Consider the following 19,066-nt stretch of genomic DNA (forward strand, 5'->3'; position numbering starts at 1 on the left):
ATTAGCTGTGTATAGAGGTGTGACAAGACTGTTTTAAATGGATTTACCACTGGTGACCCTGCTAACAGAACAACTATATTCTGGAAAACTCCAGGTTTCACTTTTTACTCTCTCTTTCCAAAGAAATATTGCAGGCTTTATGTGTGAATTGCTGTTTCCAGCTATCAGGCCTCATTTCTGCATCTGCCTTGCAATTCAGACAAAGCTTCTGAAAAGGCATGATCTGTAGCAAAGCAAGTGCTATATTCCTGCCTTATTCTGAAGCCACTAGGGACAGTGATGTGACTGATCACAGAGTGGCAATTTCAAACTGGAGGTTTTTACAAGGAGAAAGTTACCAGCAGAGCTGGAATTAGACTCTAAACCATTCATTTGCTTATAGTTTTTATGATTGGAGCTGAAATTTTCCGTTCTGGCTGTCTGCCTATGTCTGACTTTTTTCTAATTTTTCTTTTCTCTTTAAATATGGTTTCAGCCTGAATATTGAATCTATTCAGGGGGGGAAAAAAAAGGCAGAGGAAAACATTTTGGTTTTGAACATTAACGTGTATGTTAAAAAGAACAGTCTTTTGCCCAACTGCTTTGGAGGAGGAAGCTGAAGCCTACGAAGGAGAGCTGTCCATGCGTCAGAGCTACACTACTCACTACTCACTATTCCCAGAAAAATCCATGCCAAATTTTGATAAATGATTAAAAAAAAAAATCTATTTCACACATGCTCTAGAGGGACACTGGAGACTTTCACTGTGCAGTTCTTCCAAGATCTACTGTCACCACTGCCTCACAAAGGTGGGATAAGGTTGTGTGCATACTGTAGGGATGTGGGAATGCCAGCCATCTTCTGCAAGCACCCAGCTACTGCTGACTGCTCTGGGCCAGGCAGGGGAAAGGAGGAGCAGCTGAGGGAAAGGAGGACAGCAAATCACTTGAGGAAGGAAAGCCCAAAGGATAGATTAGGGCAAGGAGCGTAATGATACCAGAACTGGTGTGGGAAAAAAGACAGAAGGATTTACTGGAAAACAAAGGGATGGAAATGGGAGAAAAGAACCTTGACTGTCTGCATAACACAACTAGATTGAAAATTGGAGCATGGGGTTATGAAAGTGAAGAGTGATAGCTGTAGTGGAAGTGGGGCCTAGGGAGAGGGAACACTAGGACAAGTTAAACAAGCAAGCAGTTAGTCTTGGGAGCTGTGGAGAAAGCAGGAGTATTTGAGCCAGTGCAATGAAGAGAAAAAGGAGAGCTAAAAGTGATAGGAGGGGTATAACAACACTGGACCCAGAGAAAGGAAAGAACAAACTGTGCTAGTCTCATTGAGGAACCAAAGAGCCGGAAGAGCACTCAGATAACTGAGCAAGAAGTCTTGAGGCAGGAGGGTAGGCAAGGAGCCGACTAAGCAATAACGTCTACCTGTTCAGATCCGGTCCTTACACTTGTTCTGGGGGCACAAGCAGACCTGCAGGTTCCTGCATCTCATCATTCTTGAGTCATGATTCAGGAATGCTGAGACTGGTAGCACTGCTATCCTGAAGTGCTAAAAGAGAGGAAGAGAAAGAAAAAAAACAGAATAAGAGGGAGGGAATTCTACAACAGCTTCTGAGCTGCCATTCTTCACATGAAAAAAAACCACAAATGAGTTGCTCTTAAAAAAGGTCTATCTCCTTCACCGGCTCATACATGACATCCTGAGACCATCTTATGGGCAAAAAACCCATCCCTCCTGATCCTCACATCCTCATTCATTCCCTTTCCAGACTCCTTGATAATTTCACAGAGACTGGACAAAAGTGAATGAAGGCTGTCTATTTTGAAGTCTGTGGCTAACAAATCTTGATTTTCAAGTGTGTGTGCTTTTTTTTTTTGGTTTTGGAGGGGGATGTGGAGTTAGCAGGCCAGATAGAAAGCTCTTCATATATAAAAAGGGAAAGTTGCTCCCAAGATCTGTGCTGTACCTCTTCCTAATTCCTATGTTCTCTGCCTACTTCCCCTTATGGTTACCATACCTGCCCTTCATACTTGCTGCCCAGGCTGTAGGGGCTTTCACCAGAACTGCTGATGGGGCAGGAAACAGGGATGCCAGATCTGGACGTGGTCCATCCAAAACCTGTTGGAAGCTGTGATTCTTCTCCTTTACCCATCCTCTTCAGAATCTGTGAAGCCATGGAGGGTGAAGTGGAACAGGCTAAGAGTGACTGGGCCCATATGTGGTGTGCCATTCCCAAACATTTGTCTCTTTCTACAGCAATACCTGGTATGTTTGCTGACAGATGCAGTCCCCCGAGACTTGAAGTAGAAACAAGGATGGCATTAAGAAACTCCCCAGAGCAGCACATAGGGACAATGTCAGATGTTAAAGTTAGTCTTCAAGTTTTACCATATTTTTAAAAACAATTCTTTAGTCAGTAGCCAAATAAACTCCACCAGATACCCAAAACAAGGATATCGCACCTTTCCAACAAAGTTTCTAGTTTACCCTGCAGTAGTTACATGCACAGGCAAGTGGAATATCTCTTTTTGTAATCTGACCCCTTTTATGGATGCTTCCCCTCCCCCCTCCCCCTGCCCCGGAGAAGTGTGGAAGCAACAAAATATAAGAAAGAGATGCTGACTTTCCTTGACCAGATTTCTCTTCAAAATTATAGCATGGAAATAATTCCCTAATCTATTTGGGGAAGGAACTTGAGATGTATTTGATGCAGGCTTGGTGCAGGACAAGGAGTATCAACTGGCACTCGCGAGTTACGTGAGATCAGCAAGCTGCAAGCTCCAAATGGCTGCAGGTTCAGACACAAGCAAAGCCCCATCTCAGCTTCCAAAAGCATCCATCACTGTGGCATGAGTCCAAAGAGCTGAAACAAAAGGCCATTCTGGACATTTTCCCTGGCATCCAAGCACAGAGCCAGTGCTATGAACATCCTGTGTTATTGGTTGGGTCACTGTGCTGCAGACAACTTGAAATATTCCTCTGGTGAGGAGAAGCACAGGCATTTCCTCCAGGAGGTCTCAGAGCCTTTCCTGTTTCTTTCAGGTGTTGTTGCAGCCTGACGTCTTATAGGCAGCCCTGACAATTTGAAACATAAGGCAGGACAACTACCCTCCACAGCACTCGGCTGCTTCCAGAAGTTCTGCATGGGTAAGAGCTGTCTGTCAAGCTCTGAGATTCCCCACCCACCACCCCGCTCACCCTGACAGGCAGGAAAAGCAGTACAAAGCTCAGACAGATCAAACCGTCAGCGCTAAGGAGGTTATTTCTCAGGACCACTAACACTATCTCTGTGCAAAATACAAGCCAATGGGAAACTTTTTTTAAAAAAATTACTTTTTACTTTTTTAAATTAGTGAAGACCACCCCCTACAGAGGAATATGGAAGTCAACCCAAGGACAAAAGCTGAAGTGGGAAGAAAGGCAGGCACAATCAGCTTCATCCCATGTTTTGGTGTCCTGGGAAATTGCTCTCCCAGATGAATTGCATTTTTGGTGCAAAGTGCTTCAGGTTTTTGGAAGAGAGTAATTTTTCTTAGTACTTTCAGATTGCATGTCCAGAAAATGACATGAGGAAGGATAGCATGGAGGGAGCAGAGTAGCACAGGGTCAGGTCTGAAGAAAGCAAAACAGGGAATGGTATCTATGATGGGCCCTCAAAAGCTTCAAAAATAGCTCAAGTGATGAGCCCTTTGAAACACTGATGTCACCCTGCCTGTGGCAATGATCCACTTACCAGACCGACGATATATTGTACTGGCAGTTACTCTGAAACAGTTAAAGTCAATAAATACCATTTCTAAATTAAGTAGCCAGGCAATTTTCCTATTGCTTCTCCTATATTTAATTCTTCCTTGTCCAGTAAGTGACGTTGTCTCACCCATGGCTATACCTTTCCCTCACCACTAGAAAGTACAAAGTGCAGAATGACAGAATGACCTATGTCACTTTTTTGTCTGTCTTACCCTTTTACTTTCTAAATTTCTCATTCATATTACCTCTGACTAAGATGTCATTTTCCTGTTGATTACAGCCCTGGGCTGTTTGTCTAGGTAATAAACTTCATGCCACCAAACACCAGATCCACTAGTAATTTTCTATCACTTGTGTTTCTTCCCAACTAACTCCCTACATCACTTCCCTCCCTTTCGGACCAAAAGCACCAAGTGTGCTTGTTGGTGGTTCATGTTAAGCTCCAGATGTGCAAATAAGGCAACCAGGTCAAGAAGACAACCTCCAATTCCCAGGCCACCCTTTGCAAAATGCCTCCAAACCAAGCTGGTTTGTGACAGTGCCGATCCTTTCCCTGCCTAAAAATTCTCACCAGTAATTTTGGCAAGTGCTAATGAGGCATCCTTACTGCAGGATGTCTCCCACACATCTCCCAGTTGCAAGGTCTCTCATAGCACCCAGATGCAGGTCTCCCATAGTGTGTGTGTTCCCCTGCCACCCTCTGGCTCTGCATCCTTCTGGGCAGAGTGTGATGCTTTCAGCAGGTGTACTGCAGGGTCTGCTGTCCCTCAGCCATAGGGGAACATTTCCCCAACAGTTCTTTTTTTTGTTTGGTTTGGTTTTTTAACCTCTCTGTCCCCTCTGAATAGGCTGTAACTGGGGACTCAAGCATGCTGAAATTATGCAAATTGTCCCACCGGGTTTTTGTAATGCTAATTATATCAAATGCATGCTCATCAATGAGAATGTCTAATTCTCCTTGCTCATTATTTAGATGTCACATGCTGATATAGAAACATCTAAAAAACTTAATCTGATCACAACACAGTGTTTGTGAACCCCTTGCCACCACCTTTGCAACCCCTGCCTCTGTCCCAGGTGATCCTGGGCACCAGCACATGCAAGAAATTGTCACCAAAAACCACCACTCATTTGGTCCTTCCTATAGAGGCTCTTGTCGTGAGTCTTTGGTGTTTGGTTCACCGAATTGCTTAGGTCTTGTATTTGTGACTGACATCAGCAGGACCGACACAATGGATATGTGTTATGTAGCACTCTGAAAAGTGACGTCCGAAGTAGTTCAGAACATACATCTGAGCTACTAAGTTTCCTGCCTATAAAATAGCAGTAACAGTGTCGGCTAATGGGCCTCTTGAGGAAGAAGTTAATTCAAATTTATGAAGCCATTGGATGCAGGGATGATAAATACTACAGAAAAGCTGAAGATCAGTAGCCCTGTTTGCAGAATGGAGTTCAGATATGTGCAGTAGATAGCTGATGGATTTGTTATACGGCACGCAGAAAAAAAAAAAAAAGGAGGAAAAATAGCAAATAGCTACTTTTTTTTCTCTTTCTGTGAGCGATGCTCTTCCTACACCGGGAACAAAGAAAGGACTTTGTCAGGAAAACAATCTGTCATTGCGTAACCAAGGACAACCGTGGCACCTATGCACAAGGAGCCCACAAGGAGAAAAATAAGTCTGGCATTTCTGAACTCAGAGAGCAGGGCTGCGACACCTTCGGTGGGGGTGTGTTTTCATTTATCGCAGTGCTGCCCTGAATGTGTGAGTTCAGCATTTACCAGGCTCCAAACAGGTAAACACAGAGCCATGTAATGGGCAAGATTACTTCCAAATCCATTTATTGTCGTTGCTTCTCCGACCTCGTACCGGGATGTTGCTATCCTGGCTACAAAATTAACTCCCTCTCTCCCCCCACTCCCAAGGAAGAAGCACTCACACCTTTATTTCCTTCAGTTATTACCATTCTCTTTTCTTCTTTCCAAATTACCTTTTTTTTTTTCCCCCCAAAGGCTGAAAGGAGCTGCTTTGCCCCGGTGCATCTCGGAGGGGGCCAGTGCTGAAGGGAGCGGAGCCCCGGGTCCTCCCCGAAGGCGCCGAGGGCCGCGTTCCCGGAGCCCCCCGACAGGGGTCCCGCCGGTCCGGCCCCGAGGCACCGCCGGGGGCCGCTGTTGGCCGCGGAGAGCGCGGGGAGCGACAGCGGCAGCGGGGCGGGAGCGGAGCCTCCTTTGCCCGACTCAGCACCGCCCCCCCCTTTTTTTTTTTTTTTTTTTTTTTACTTCCCACAGTCAGAAACGCTCTTTCATCATCACTTTGAGGTGAAGAGTTTGATCTTCTCCCCACACCCCTTACCCTCCTGAGTGAAAAGTACTTCCTTGTTCCCTCATATTTTAGGGGCTGAAGTGGAGAGTGATGCCCGTGCTTCAGGCGGCAGTGTTTGAGGGGCAGGGAGGTTTTACAGCTAGTGTGGAAGCCTTGTCGCTGCCTGAGCCAAATAGCTAAAGCAGTGGTAGCTATGTCTGGCTTTAGCACGTCCAAACTGTCTAACAACCACAAACAAAATCAGCATATCAGGTTCTTCCATGACATTACACTATTTCTTCTTGTTTTCTTTGTGAGCCCTTAGTGATCGCTGTCTTGCTGTGCAGGGTGCTACGCAAGCCAAACAAAAAAGCGATCCACACCCAAAGATATCTCCCAGCATAAGAGCAGAGACAGCGTATGACACAGAAACGTGGGAAACTGCAAGGAAGCCCTGAGATGGTTTTGGTCAGCGGGATGTATATCAGCACAGTGGCAGCCTGGCCTCTGCCGAGATGCTGTGAGCATTGCAGAATACACGAGTTTGCAAGAAAGGCTTCAAAAGCAGTGCATGAAATGTGGAGCTTTTACGGCGCTCAGCCACGGGATCAAGGACTCTGCAGCTGGAAGGCAGGCAGGGCATGTAAAGTGTAATCCAAGTGAGAACAACTCCAGGGGGGAAAGATAATGAAGAAGCTGAAAAAATGATTGGGGTATGAGATCAGCATCTAAAACACAAGGTCAGAGAACCATACAATTATTTAGGTTGGAAGGACCTCTGGAGGACATCCATTTCAGCTCCCAGTGACTGGGGGAGAGCGGAATGCAGGGGTTAACCTCCCAAACTCAGAGCAGGCACTGCTTAAGTTGCTCAGGGCATTTTGTAATACAAAATACATGTTTTATTGGAGGAATACATCAAGCGTTGGGAAGCACCCAGCCAGTATGTGGTGGAAGGAATACAAACAGTAATAAAAGCAATTTGAAGATAAAGTCTGGCTTTTTCTGGGACTTCTGGAACATCTTTTCAAGCTGACTTACAGCACTCAGAACATCAGAGGGTTTCTGGAAAGTATAAAATACATTTAAGATTATGATTAATAGTCATAACAGTACGTTTATATATCATCCAAGTAGGGAACCATTTCCCGAAGCATCTGACATGTCCGTTCTGAAAGTCAAGACTTGAAATCCTAATGGATGTGTGCATTTTTGCATACACCCTGTCTGGTCCATACAGAATAAGGGATCTGTGTGCCTTTACCATCTCTCTGACCTTTCATTTGTTTAGTCTTACTTGATAAGAAGTCATTTGTTTAATGTTCACATCTGCAAATGACACAAAGTGCAGGGAGGCAGCGAATGGCATCTTTTACCCCTGATATACTTGGCAAGAATACTAATTCAAGAATAATCTCAGTAGGATACAGAGGGTCACTTAGACAGGTTGAAAAGGCTTTGCTAAGCTTATATTACTATTTAACTTTCCTTTCTTGAGTACCACTGCTTCACGTAGTTCCTGTTGTTCTAAGCACAAGTTTTAAAGTGGTTCTGTTTTGTGTTCTTGAACACCATCATGCCCTAGGACTTACAGATTTGTTTAGCTTTTTTTTATACATAGTTATTAAACAGAACATATAAAGCTAGACAGGGTGAGTGACTCATTTCACTGAAAGACAGCATGTACACGTGCTCTTCTTTATCACCACGTGATGGAATAAAAAAAATCAGGCTTACAATGGCAAAAACACAGAAGCGGAAGAGCTAGCTAACACCAATTCTATCTATCAGACATGAAAAATATCTCAAATCCCCTCCAGAATCCAAAGCGATTAAATTTGACTGGAATCCTCAAAAATAAAAGAAAATTAATGCAAGCTGAAAAAGATTGAATGCCCAAAGGACAAAACACAACAGCCCACACTGGGCACACCATTGCCTATATATAACAATTAAGAAAAGCCTTCAGAAACCCAAAGTCAGGAACTTTTTCTGCTGCGTATAGCATGACCAGCAGCCCTCTTTATTGTTAAACTGGTTGATAAGATTCATTAAGAGATCAGCTTTTCATTTATTTATAATTTTGTCAAAATATTTGAGCTAAAATTTCCTCTGAAGGTGGTGGAATATTTATGAAATGTTCCAGGTAAAAATAGTTCCACTATTTTCAGGAATGAAACTATAAGTAAAGATTATGTTTTCTGATGTGCTTTTTGAGAAGTTATGTGTTGTGTGTTGGGGAGGATACTGTAACTTCAGCAGAGGAGCAGCCTCTTCCAGAGGAGTCACATCTGCCACCTGATATTTCATTCATACTTGGCAAGCTTACCAAGAGAAGATGGGGCCAGACTCTGCTCATAGTGGCCCTGAGAAAGCACAAGAGGCAGCAGCCATGACTTGCAACAATCCTGGTGAGAGTTAGGAAAAGCCTCTCCCCAGGGCATGTTTCAGCACTGGCGTGGATACCTCAGAAGGCTGAGGAAATACCATCCTTGGAGGTGCTCAGAAGACACCTGGACAAGGCTCTGAGCAACCCGAACTAACTTGGGGTCCCAAGTGCATCCTCTCTGGCTCTGGGGCTTTGGCTGTATGGGCCTGGGGACAAGTCAGAGACAGAGATAGTGTAGCTGTAGTAGTAGAGGGCTGCCTCTTCCCTCTGGTGGAGGGACAGTTTCTAGAAAGCTCTGCTGGAGCCTCAGCCAGGGCTGACCCCCTGCCCCAGGAGCTGTTTTTAAGCTGGTGCTCTTGTCCTTGGCTCCTGTCTCAGCAGTCTTGCCTCTGCCTGACCATGCCTTGTGTTGATCTAGACCCATGGATAGGTTTCCTGGCTTGACCCGAGACCTGCCATGTCACAATGGACTTGCCTGGCAATCTCTGGACTGTGGCTCACTCTGGTTACCGCCTCCAGAGCTGAACGTGATGCTGACATGACTTCTTATTTTGACCTTGGACATGCCTCATCACCACAAGCTTGTCTGATGATCTGGATTCTCAGTTGAACCCAGCTATCTGCCCATGCCTGCCTTGCAGAACTTGCTCAGGTTCTTTCCCCTTGCTGGGTAAGCTTCTTCCTCTGCCTGGCTCTCAGCTGTTGTGTTCCTTTAGGGAGCAGCCAGCCCTCACTGCCCCCAACAACCTGCTGTGATCAGGGAGTTGGGGTAGAGATCTTGAGATGTTCCTTCCCACCCAAATCTTTCTGTGAATTTATGACACCACTCTAGCCAAGTTAAAAAGAAAGAAAAAATCAACTTCTCTGGACAGGGAAGAAAACACAGTGTGAAGGCATTGTGTCGGTGTTTAGGTGCATGGAGCATTAGATCTGGGGAAAGGAGAAAGGCTCAGAGGGACAGGGACAAGGAAAAGGGTCTAGGAAGGAGGAAGGTGGAGGAGGATGTGGAAATGGACAGAAGTGCATCTGATGTAATATCACTTCACTATCCCGTAAATCCCAGGACAAAAGGGTAGCATCAGACCCTAGCAGAAGACATGCACACAGCTCTGTTTCCTTTCCAGCTTCACAGTGTCACAAATGATTCACATTCACATGGCAGTCCTGAATTTTCAAAATAGAAATACCTACTGCCCTGCAAACCCTCCTCCATCTCTCTCCCTGCGTCTCTCAGGCATCATTAAAGGTCCTTCATCTGCAGATAGATTTCAGGGTTGGTCTGCTGGTGATGCATGGGCTGAGCAAGGGGACAGAGCTGGCCTACCAAGGGCATATGTCTCCCAAGGCAGGCTGTAACACAAGGATGTCTCTGTGGAGAGGTTCATCATCTTCTATAGGTCTTCTTGAAGGCCTGCATCTAAGGGTCTTCAAGGGAGACTTGAAAAATGGATTTAAACCCCTGTATCTCCTAACACAAACCCATGATGCCTTACGATACATTTATTCCCACAGCAGTCATGAGGTAGGGACTTGAAAACAGATTCATTGATTATTTAGACGTCTAAAAACCAGGACTTTGAACTGCATTTCTTGTCACTTTTCCTGACCTTTCCCTTAACATTAAAAAAAACCCAAACCAACCACTATAATGGATCCACTGTGGGATAGTCTGAAACCTGCTGGAAGCCACAGAGAGGCTGTTTTGCAGTGCAATTGGAAAGGCAACCCTTGGTCACTAGCAGGAGTGAATAACTGGGGCCTCTGGCACTGCCTGTATACAGCTGGATCTCTCACTTTTCAGGAGATTTATAGGGCTTTCACATACAGTGCAGGCTGAAAAAACATGTACAAACAGTACAAACTATATTTCACCACAGCCAGATCCTGTGACATCATTTCTTTTCAACAGTGGAAATTACTCAGACCTGAAATCAATCATCCTATATAGGGGCCCAGCAACAGGAGAGTGCAAAGAACTAACATTAACATGAGCTTCAGACATGATACCAATATTGGTATCCTCTCTTTTTTTCTGGGGCCATTAGGAATGTCGGTTTTATTTTTAAATATGCTAGTATTTCCCAAGCCATTTTGCTTTAGGTAAACGTATAGCCATTGTGCTGCATGTGTGTACAGCTGCATAAGCACATTTGACATATCTCCTGAAGATTGTTTTGCTAAGGTCTGTGACTTTCTATACAATTAGGAACATATTTCCTGCAAGAGTACTGAAAACTCAGCTCTTCTCCTTGACCCCCATAAGGGTTGCTAAATGCTTCAATTCTTTGGGAAAATTAAGATATTTATTTAGGTGCCCTGAGCTGGACCTATGACTCAAATTTAAACATCTAGTCAAAAGTTTCCCTCAGCCATTGCTACTAAATACACTTTGTCAGCAGTGAGTACCATATCTGTGTTCTGATGATCCCCAGAACTGCTTCAAGCTACAGTGCAGCAGATGGTACTCAGACAGAATGGACTTGCTATAGGAATTTACGCTGGCCACCCCCAGACATGCTAGGTTTGTTTCAAGTCCTTGTTCCACCCTACTGTTTCCTGTACCAAAAGAATCAGTTGTGACCATGTCACCAAGGCACCTCTGTTTATTCAAAACAACCTTTCATCCTTTAGCTTTGCATCATCATGTTCACCCACTTACAGTCTGCTCTGCTCCCTCAAACAGTTTGCTAGGTTACCCTGAGCAGTTTCCCGCAGGCTTGCTGTAGTTATTACATGGCTGACTCTGCAATGGCTTTTCTGTGGTTAAACTTCTGAGTCCTCAATAGGGCCATTCAAAAATACTGCTGTAGGAAGTGACGGTGAAGATTCATTGGGATGGACAAAGTTTTCAGATTGGAACAGTTTTACTTTTGAGACAGTCTGGTCTCGGATTGACTTATTCTCCACAACCTGATGCTTAAGCGTCCCCATCTCTGAGTCCCAGGCTTGTCCCCGCCGTAATTTCTTGAAGGTGTTACGGAAACCCTCAGTACTAAAGTAATAGATCAAGGGGTCCAGCGTGCAGTTCATGCTGGCCATCATCATTGTTAAAATTAACACTTGGCGCACCGAGGCCTGAGTTTCTTTCTCAACCTCAATCACCCGGGCCTTTATCATCCCATAAACTGCCAGGCTAGTGTTGTAAGGCACAAAGCAGATGATGAAGATGACTAGATTGACCAGGAGGAGACGGACAGTCTTCCGTTGTCGCAGGGTCTTTGGCTGGCTGGACTGGCATAGCTCCTGAAAGATCCGAATCGAGCAGTACGTCACACAGCTGAGAGGCAGGAGAAACCCCAAGATTTCAGCCAGGATTACTAGAGGGAAGAGGTTATTCTGCCATATGTTGTCGCTAAAGCTTTCAAAGCAGAGATAGATGGTCTGGTTCTGGTTCTGTACCTTACAATGGTTGCGCTTGTGGACTATGGCTGTGGGGATGGAACCCAGGAAGATCACAACCCAGACCATCAGGCAAAGGAGCTTGGCCACCTTGGGACGCCGCAGGTGCCGCCAGCGAAGTGGATGAACAATGGCAATGTAGCGATCCAGGTTGATGCACATGAGGAAGAGGCAGCTACCATACATGTTGATCTGGAAGACAGAGCCAGAGACCTGGCACAGGGTGCTGCCAAAGGGCCAGTGGTGGTTGGAATAGTAGTAGAGTCGCAGTGGCAGAGGGAGTGTGAAGGTGAGGTCGCTTATGGCCAGGTTGAACATGTAGATCATGACTACAGACTTCAGGCGCAGGTATCGGATGAATATCCATAGGGCTACCACATTCAGTATCAAGCCTGTAATGAATATCAGGATATAGCCAGGCAGGAGGAGGTGGTGGTTGAAGGTATAATCCTTGCACGTCTGAGACGTATTGGAATCTGACATGCCCAGTGGGGATCAGGGGATGGTCTCACTGAGATGGCTGAGCCTGCTGATGAGCTAAGGAGGCACAAAGAAAAGCAATGAGGGAAGTCATTCCCCTCTAAGAAGCTACAGACAGGTCATTCCTCTCATCTGCAGATGGGAGGTAGATGAGCACATCTCTCTCTTGGCTGATGCTGTGTTGGATTGCTGGTCTGTGGTCATCTGGCAGGGATGGTACTGTAATCACATCAGCTTCTGCCTCTAGTTCAGCAATTCTTTCCAGTGGTTATGGGGGTGCTGATGCGATGGAGGATCATTGCCAGTTGTCAGCACAATTCCTGGTCAGAGTGGAAGACCAAGACAGAAGTGTTTAAGTTAGAGGAGAAAATCTCTTGAAATGTTAAAATACCACCCCGATGGCTTCTGCAGCAAGAACTCACAAAGAAATCGAAAGACTAAAAAAAATGGACACTAGAAGAGTGAGTAATTGCAGGGCAGAAGAAGACAGAGCATGGAGAAGGTGGTTGTATTTATCACTCAGCCCCAGAAAATGCACATTTCTTTGATCACTACTGAGAGCACATGCGTACAACAAAGGGACAGCAGGAGCACACAGGGAAAGTAGTTGAGGTGGCTCTAGCGAAAGAGAAAGAAAAGGAAGAGAGCAGCATTTTGAAGGAAAAATGCTGACTGGAAGGAACTTAAAATAAAAACTGCATGGTACTGTTTTATATCAGAGAAACAGGACTTTGTACATCCATTTCAGATAAAAAAAAATTATACCACAGTTAGATCTGACTCCACCCTCGCTCCTTTTCGTATGTGAAACAACACATGCAAACCTTAGTCCCAGTGACTTCAAGTTCCTTATGTTGCTTACATTCCTACAATCCCTTGCATGGGACCAGTGGTGTTTATATGTATTGCATGTCTTCAGGTCATTCTGCTGCTTATAACACCATGAAACATGAAGCAACTCATGTCCCACAAACACAGCCAACATAGCCAGGTAAGGGAGCACACAATAAAAAAGGAAGAGCCATGGGATTCATGTGGACAAACATAGCTGTGACCAGAGAAGGCTCCAGGTGGTATCAGCCTCCCTGCATTGGGTTTGCCTGGGAAGGTTTTAGTAGTGGCAGGGGCTGCAGGGCTGCAGGTTCTGTGAGAACATGCCAGAAGTTTTCCCTGTGTCCAATAGAGCCAGTGTTAGCTGGCTCCAAGATGGACTTGCTGCCAGCCAAGGCCGAGCACACCAGCAACAGTGGTTGCACCTCTGGGATAATGTAGTTAAGAAAGGGAAAAAGTTACTACAGAACAGCAACTGCAGCCAGAGGAGAGAAGTGAGAATATGTGATAGAAATAGCTCTGCAGACACAAGGTCAGTGAAGAAGGAGGGGGAGGAGGTGCTCCAGGTGCCAGAGCAGGGATTTCCATGTTGCCCCTGGAGAAGACCATGATGAACCCATGCTGGAGTAGTCTGTTCCTGAAGGACTGCACCCCATGGAAGAAACACACACTAGGGGTTGGTAAGTGTGACACAGTTCTGCTCAACGGTTTGCAGGGGTTAAGTAGGGTCTCCCTCACAGAGTCCACGTCAATTGTGATTTAGTTCAAAAGGAAAGTAGAATTTTCTGTCTAGAGAAAGCCTTTATGTGAGTTTGATATTACCGTAAGAGGAAGCTACTCAACAACTTGACAGGTATGACAAGCATGTCAGATCTTCTGGATGGGATTGTGGGGCAGTGCACTGATCTAGAGGAAGGATCTACTGAAGGCAGAAACATGTGCTGACCTCACAGATATTTTTCTGGCAATATGTTGAACAAAAGTGGAAGTCTAACACGAGAGAGCAAACAGCTGCCAACTTGCCCATCCTTTAGTGTTATTGGGCAGATCCACCACCAAGACAGGTTTCTTAGAGAAGCTTCTACTGGTTTGTCAAGCTATATCTGAGTGGACTTCACCCTTCTTGGTGAATGAAAACTTTGTATGAAGTTGTTGATTTCAAGTGAAATGATTGAATGCTTCAAAAAATCTCAAGGAGAACGTCAGTTTTTGCTAGAGCCAAAATTCTGCAATTAATGCAGACTGAATAGATTTGAGACCTTTGTCTTGACTGAGACAAAGTTAGTGAGACTGAGACTCACTGAGAGACCATGACCTGCTTTAACATATGTACTCAGACCAGATAGATGTCAGAAGAAAGGGACTTACCTCCACAGGTAACCTATTTTTCAAGCTTTTGAGAGGTATTTGATAAACACTCTAGAGAGTATAATATGTAAGCACAGTCCATGTGTATGAGACTGGTGGGCTATCTACAACTAGTATTCCATCTCAAATGTGGATGGTGAAGGGATAATGTTAAGAGCAATGCAACTGTGTAGCTATGCTGTCTCCAGTTCTCTTCCTGATTCCAGCATACAGCAGCCCAGGGATTTCCTGAGGCAGAGGGAATCAAGTTGAATTCAGTAGTCCTCAGGGAACTTTTATTTCACTATTTTTTTCTGTTGCTTTTTGAGTTGATGTAAAATCTACCATCTACAGCATCCAGTGCCGGGAGTGCCAAGGAGTTACATGGCTTAATCACGTGTCAGGGGAAGAACCACTTCCATGTACACATTTTTTATTCACCACCTGCTAGATTCAGTTCCTAGTTTTAGTGCTGGAAGCGACAAGGGAAACAACATCTCTATGCACCTTCACTTTATCACTGATAATATTATAAACATCTACCATATTCCCACTCAGTAAACTTTTTTTTTTGAGGCTAAAGGGTCCTTGTCTTCATACTTATTCCCCACAGAGGAGCCGTTCTACACTTTTGAGCATCCTTGGTGCCCTTCTCAGCACCCTTCCACTTCTGCTGCTGCTTTTGTGAGCCCTGTAGTGGGGTACTGAAAATGTACATGACATTGATGGTGTGGATGCGCTGAACTGTGTAGGCTCAAATCTCATTTGCAAGGGGTAATGGTCAGTCCAGTCTGGTTTTTCCCATCACTTAGCTAGCTGAAATTTCAGCTCTTATTTTAAGTCCAGTCACTCATGCTTCTCTTAATCTCTGCAGTTCTTTTCAGCCAACCCTCATCTTTTCTAACTTGAATAATTTTAAGTCTCCAACAGATTTGTTATTTTATTATTCATCTCTCATGAATAAGTCAAACAGTCCAATCCCCAGCACTGGTGTCTTATAACTCCACTGGGAAAATCAACCATCTACCCTCATTCTCCTTCCCATCTTTTAGGCACTTTTTATCTAGGTAGGAACCTGTTCCCTAAATTGCTTTAAGTGCCATTGGTGAGAACCCTTTTGAAAGCCTTTTGGAAATCCACATGGGCCACCGTTCACATGCTTCTTGACTCTTTTAAGGAAGAACTGTGGGACACAGCATCTCTTTAGAAAAGCCATGATGATTCTTCCCCAGTAATTAAATGTGACTGCATGCCAATTGATTTTTTTCCCCCTTTATTATAGCTTCTACTAATTTGTTCAGCAAAAACATCAAGCTGCCTGGTCAGAAACCCCCAAGAGCCTTTTCTCAAATTGAGTCTGCTAGTGAGCCTTTAAAAACAGTTTTAAGCAAATGTTTCTACACTACAGTTAGTCAGGTCTTCCACCCTCCAGTTGTTTTCAGACCTCTGGGGTAGGAGCCACATGGTTTTAGACACTGCTTAGTACATCTTTCTCCATAGCTGTTCCTACTGCTGTTTTGATCAGAGACAGTCCTTTGATGAATTTTCCTGTAAAGAGAGTTTCTGCTGCAAAAATCTCCCAGGCTTTTGTGTCATGAACACCAGTGAGAGAAACCTGTCCATTTTTTTTGTCCACCATCACCTTTTCTTTCTTTTTTAAGAGGTCTTTCCTTACATACTCTAGCCCTTCAGCCTTTAAGACAATAAACAGCAGAGTTCCAAATTGGCAGCAAAGATCACTGAGAGCAGAAAATAGATTGAGGGTTTTGAGGGGATATTTTTTTGTGGGTAGATGGAAACACAGAAGAAAGAATATGCTACGGTGATGTTACTGAAACTAAGCTGATAGTTTCAAACTTGCCGTAACAGATACTATGATCAAGACCTCAGATACCTGAAATGAAACGTATGCAGGCAGAGTCATTGGAACAATGAAACTGTGGGACCAGAGCGTTTCTCTGAAGAGCTCTGGAGGTACTGTTTTGACTGTTCCTCACTGAAAAAGAAAGGTATGGGTAGCTCACGCAGGCTGACAGCAGGGGAACAGAATAGCTGAAATTGGTTGGAATATCCTTGGTTAAAGTCTGAGAGGCAAAGGGCATGTTCTTTGTGGCTGCCTCTAAAAGAACCTCAAGTACTCATTGCCCTGCACAAAAGCTGCCATCAAGCCATCAGCTGTGTAAGAAGGCAATGGTACCACAGCTGAATAATCTTCCTCCTCACAACAAGAAGCTGTCTTTAAATCCTGAAGGAACTTTGTGTTTGGTGATTGACCTTATGGGTCCCAAGAGGTGGAGGAAGCATCCTTCTGCCTCTTCGATATGAGTCCCTGAATACCATCATCTGCTGAGACCGTGACTTGCAAAACCCAAAGGGATCTTAATTTTTTCTTTTGCAGGGTGAGAAACCCTAGATGTGCTTGCAGACAGGGGCCAGAACGGGCAGGCATGCCCCAAGATGGGATGTATGCCTGGTGTCTTGCTTCCTGGTCCTGGGAATCCTCTCTCCTGACACTATCTCACTAGGAGTCACTGCCTCCTAGCACCACAAAAATTATGAAGAATCTGAGTATGGGGCTGAGAACTGAGGTGGGAAAAAAAGCGCTAGAAATATATTGCTGATCATGCTGAAGGGTCAGTGTTTCTGACAGTGACTGTCACTGAACCCATGGGAGCCTTGTGGCTGCCATGGGGATGCAGACAGAAAATGTGGCATTGGGGTGCAGAGCTGAAAACGCAAACTGTGTAAGGTCGCTTAGTAAGTCTGAAAACAAAGAGGAAATAACAAAGAGCTTGCCAAACCTAAAAAAACCCCACTCAGCTTTGCTCTAGAAATTGAAGGTATATTTTTTTTCATAAACATGGATGCTTTTTACCCGTTGTCAGTGACATCTAATCCCTGATTTTTGCCTTTTTTCTACCCAAGCAATTAGATTATTGTGATGATTAAAACCTCAAAGACATTAAAGACTTAGGATGCCTTGTTCTTAATGAGAGATACATGATATTAAAACTGAGACCTTCGTATTTAACTCATGAGGTCTGGTCACACTACTGGCTATTCCTTAGAGTTGTCACCCCCCTTTCATCTTCTGAGGGCCATATGGGCTTCCATTGTGGGCACTTTGTTAAATAAGCTCTTCAGGCTGCCAGTGCTTTTGGCATCACAGAATCCCCACAGAAAGCCTCCATTTGAACTGAGATTTGCCTCTAGGTCCACTGGACAACTGAAGAGGGGCAGATGTTCCCCAGCGCTGCATGGTCAGGTCTGGCAGCACACACACAGCAGCTCATGGGGACCAGCACCCAAGGTGCCCAGACCATCCAGCTCCCCAGATGTTTCCATCTGGCTTACCTCTCTGCTGCTGAAGAGCCAAGGGTGCACACAAGCTCGCTGGCTGGTGGTCGCCGCCACTGCTGAGGTCTCAATCCAGGCACCAAACCTGCAAGCAGCTTGAATCAAAACAGAACCAGGCAGGCTCTTTGGCTTTTTATTCATCCAAATCACAGCTACCCCCTACAATGCTATGGCTGATTCTACATCATGCTGCAGTTTGCTTCTTCTCCTTTTTCACTTCCTGATGCACTTCTGCCTGGCCACACAGCATGAACTTTGCTATCCATAGCTGATAAGCTAAACCACATCCTATAACAGCAAATGTAGTCATGAAAGAAGCAGCACCCAGGTGTCATTGCAACTGAGGAGACCTGCCCTGGGTCATAGTGCCAAATCCTTGCTTATCTTGCTAACTCAGCTGCCCTCAGGACTGACAAGGGAAAATTAAAATATCTCCTTCCCCAAAATATTTCTAAACAGGGGATAGAGGTGAAATACGGGAAGTGAGAGCAAAGTTGATTAATTGCTAGCTAGACAAAGACTTGGAATCCTGTCACTCTCATGGGCTTGGGCGCTTTGGGGTTGAAGTCCTGCCTGGGGGCCCAGCTGTGCACTGCTGGCATGTGGCAAGGTCCCAGAAAGAACTGAGCTCTGAAGAGATGTCAGTGCCCGTGGCAAGCAAAGGCATGTTTGCCACAAACGTCAGTCCCTGATGTTTGAGGCTACAGAAGGCACAGTGCTAAGAAAGTAAAAGGGCTGATTTACCAGATCTGTGACCTGGCACTGCCATGTGTAGCTGGGAAGGGAACTGTTACTTCAAGTCCTATTTCTGCTTTGCCAGTCTCAGCACACCTGGAAGAAGACATGAGCAGCGATACTCCTAATCCTACTATTATCCTTCCCCAGAAACAGCTGCCCCAAGAAGAAGGTGCTTTGCTGCTCTTTCTCTGCAGCCCTTGGCTCAGCTCCTCAACCTGCTGGTGTTTGACTTTCTCACTCCCTGTCTGCTGTTGCTGACTCCTCATTCAGGGAGTGACATGTCAAGGGATATATGTTCCTGTTGCTCATAAATCCTCAGAGGGTACAATAACTCCCAAACCACTGATCTCACCCTACCTCTTTTTAGTGCCTGTCTTTTTTAATCAGACTCCCATTCTCACTTCCTAGTTGCTGGGATCTTTGTTCTCACAGCTTTTTGTGTCTCTTTAGTTCCCGTTAAGGTGCCATCACTGATAAAGGCTTGCAGAT

At 45.0% G+C, this 19,066-nt stretch overlaps 1 protein-coding gene across 1 annotated transcript; it reads right to left on the reverse strand.

Moving 5' to 3' along the window:
• Positions 1-10,976: 10,976 nt before the first annotated feature.
• LPAR5 (lysophosphatidic acid receptor 5) lies at positions 10,977-18,048 on the reverse strand. Its single transcript, XM_017814656.1, has 2 exons — positions 17,837-18,048; positions 10,977-12,624 (listed from the first exon to the last, which is right to left on the reverse strand). Exon 2 carries the CDS (start codon positions 12,305-12,307, stop codon positions 11,189-11,191), a length of 1,119 nt encoding a protein of 372 aa, XP_017670145.1. The 5' UTR covers positions 12,308-12,624; positions 17,837-18,048; the 3' UTR covers positions 10,977-11,188.
• Positions 18,049-19,066: the final 1,018 nt, after the last annotated feature.

The sequence above is a fragment of the Lepidothrix coronata genome, unplaced genomic scaffold (genome assembly GCF_001604755.1).
Source record: "Lepidothrix coronata isolate B3197 unplaced genomic scaffold, Lepidothrix_coronata-1.0 Scaffold46, whole genome shotgun sequence".
Classification (NCBI taxonomy): domain Eukaryota; kingdom Metazoa; phylum Chordata; class Aves; order Passeriformes; family Pipridae; genus Lepidothrix; species Lepidothrix coronata.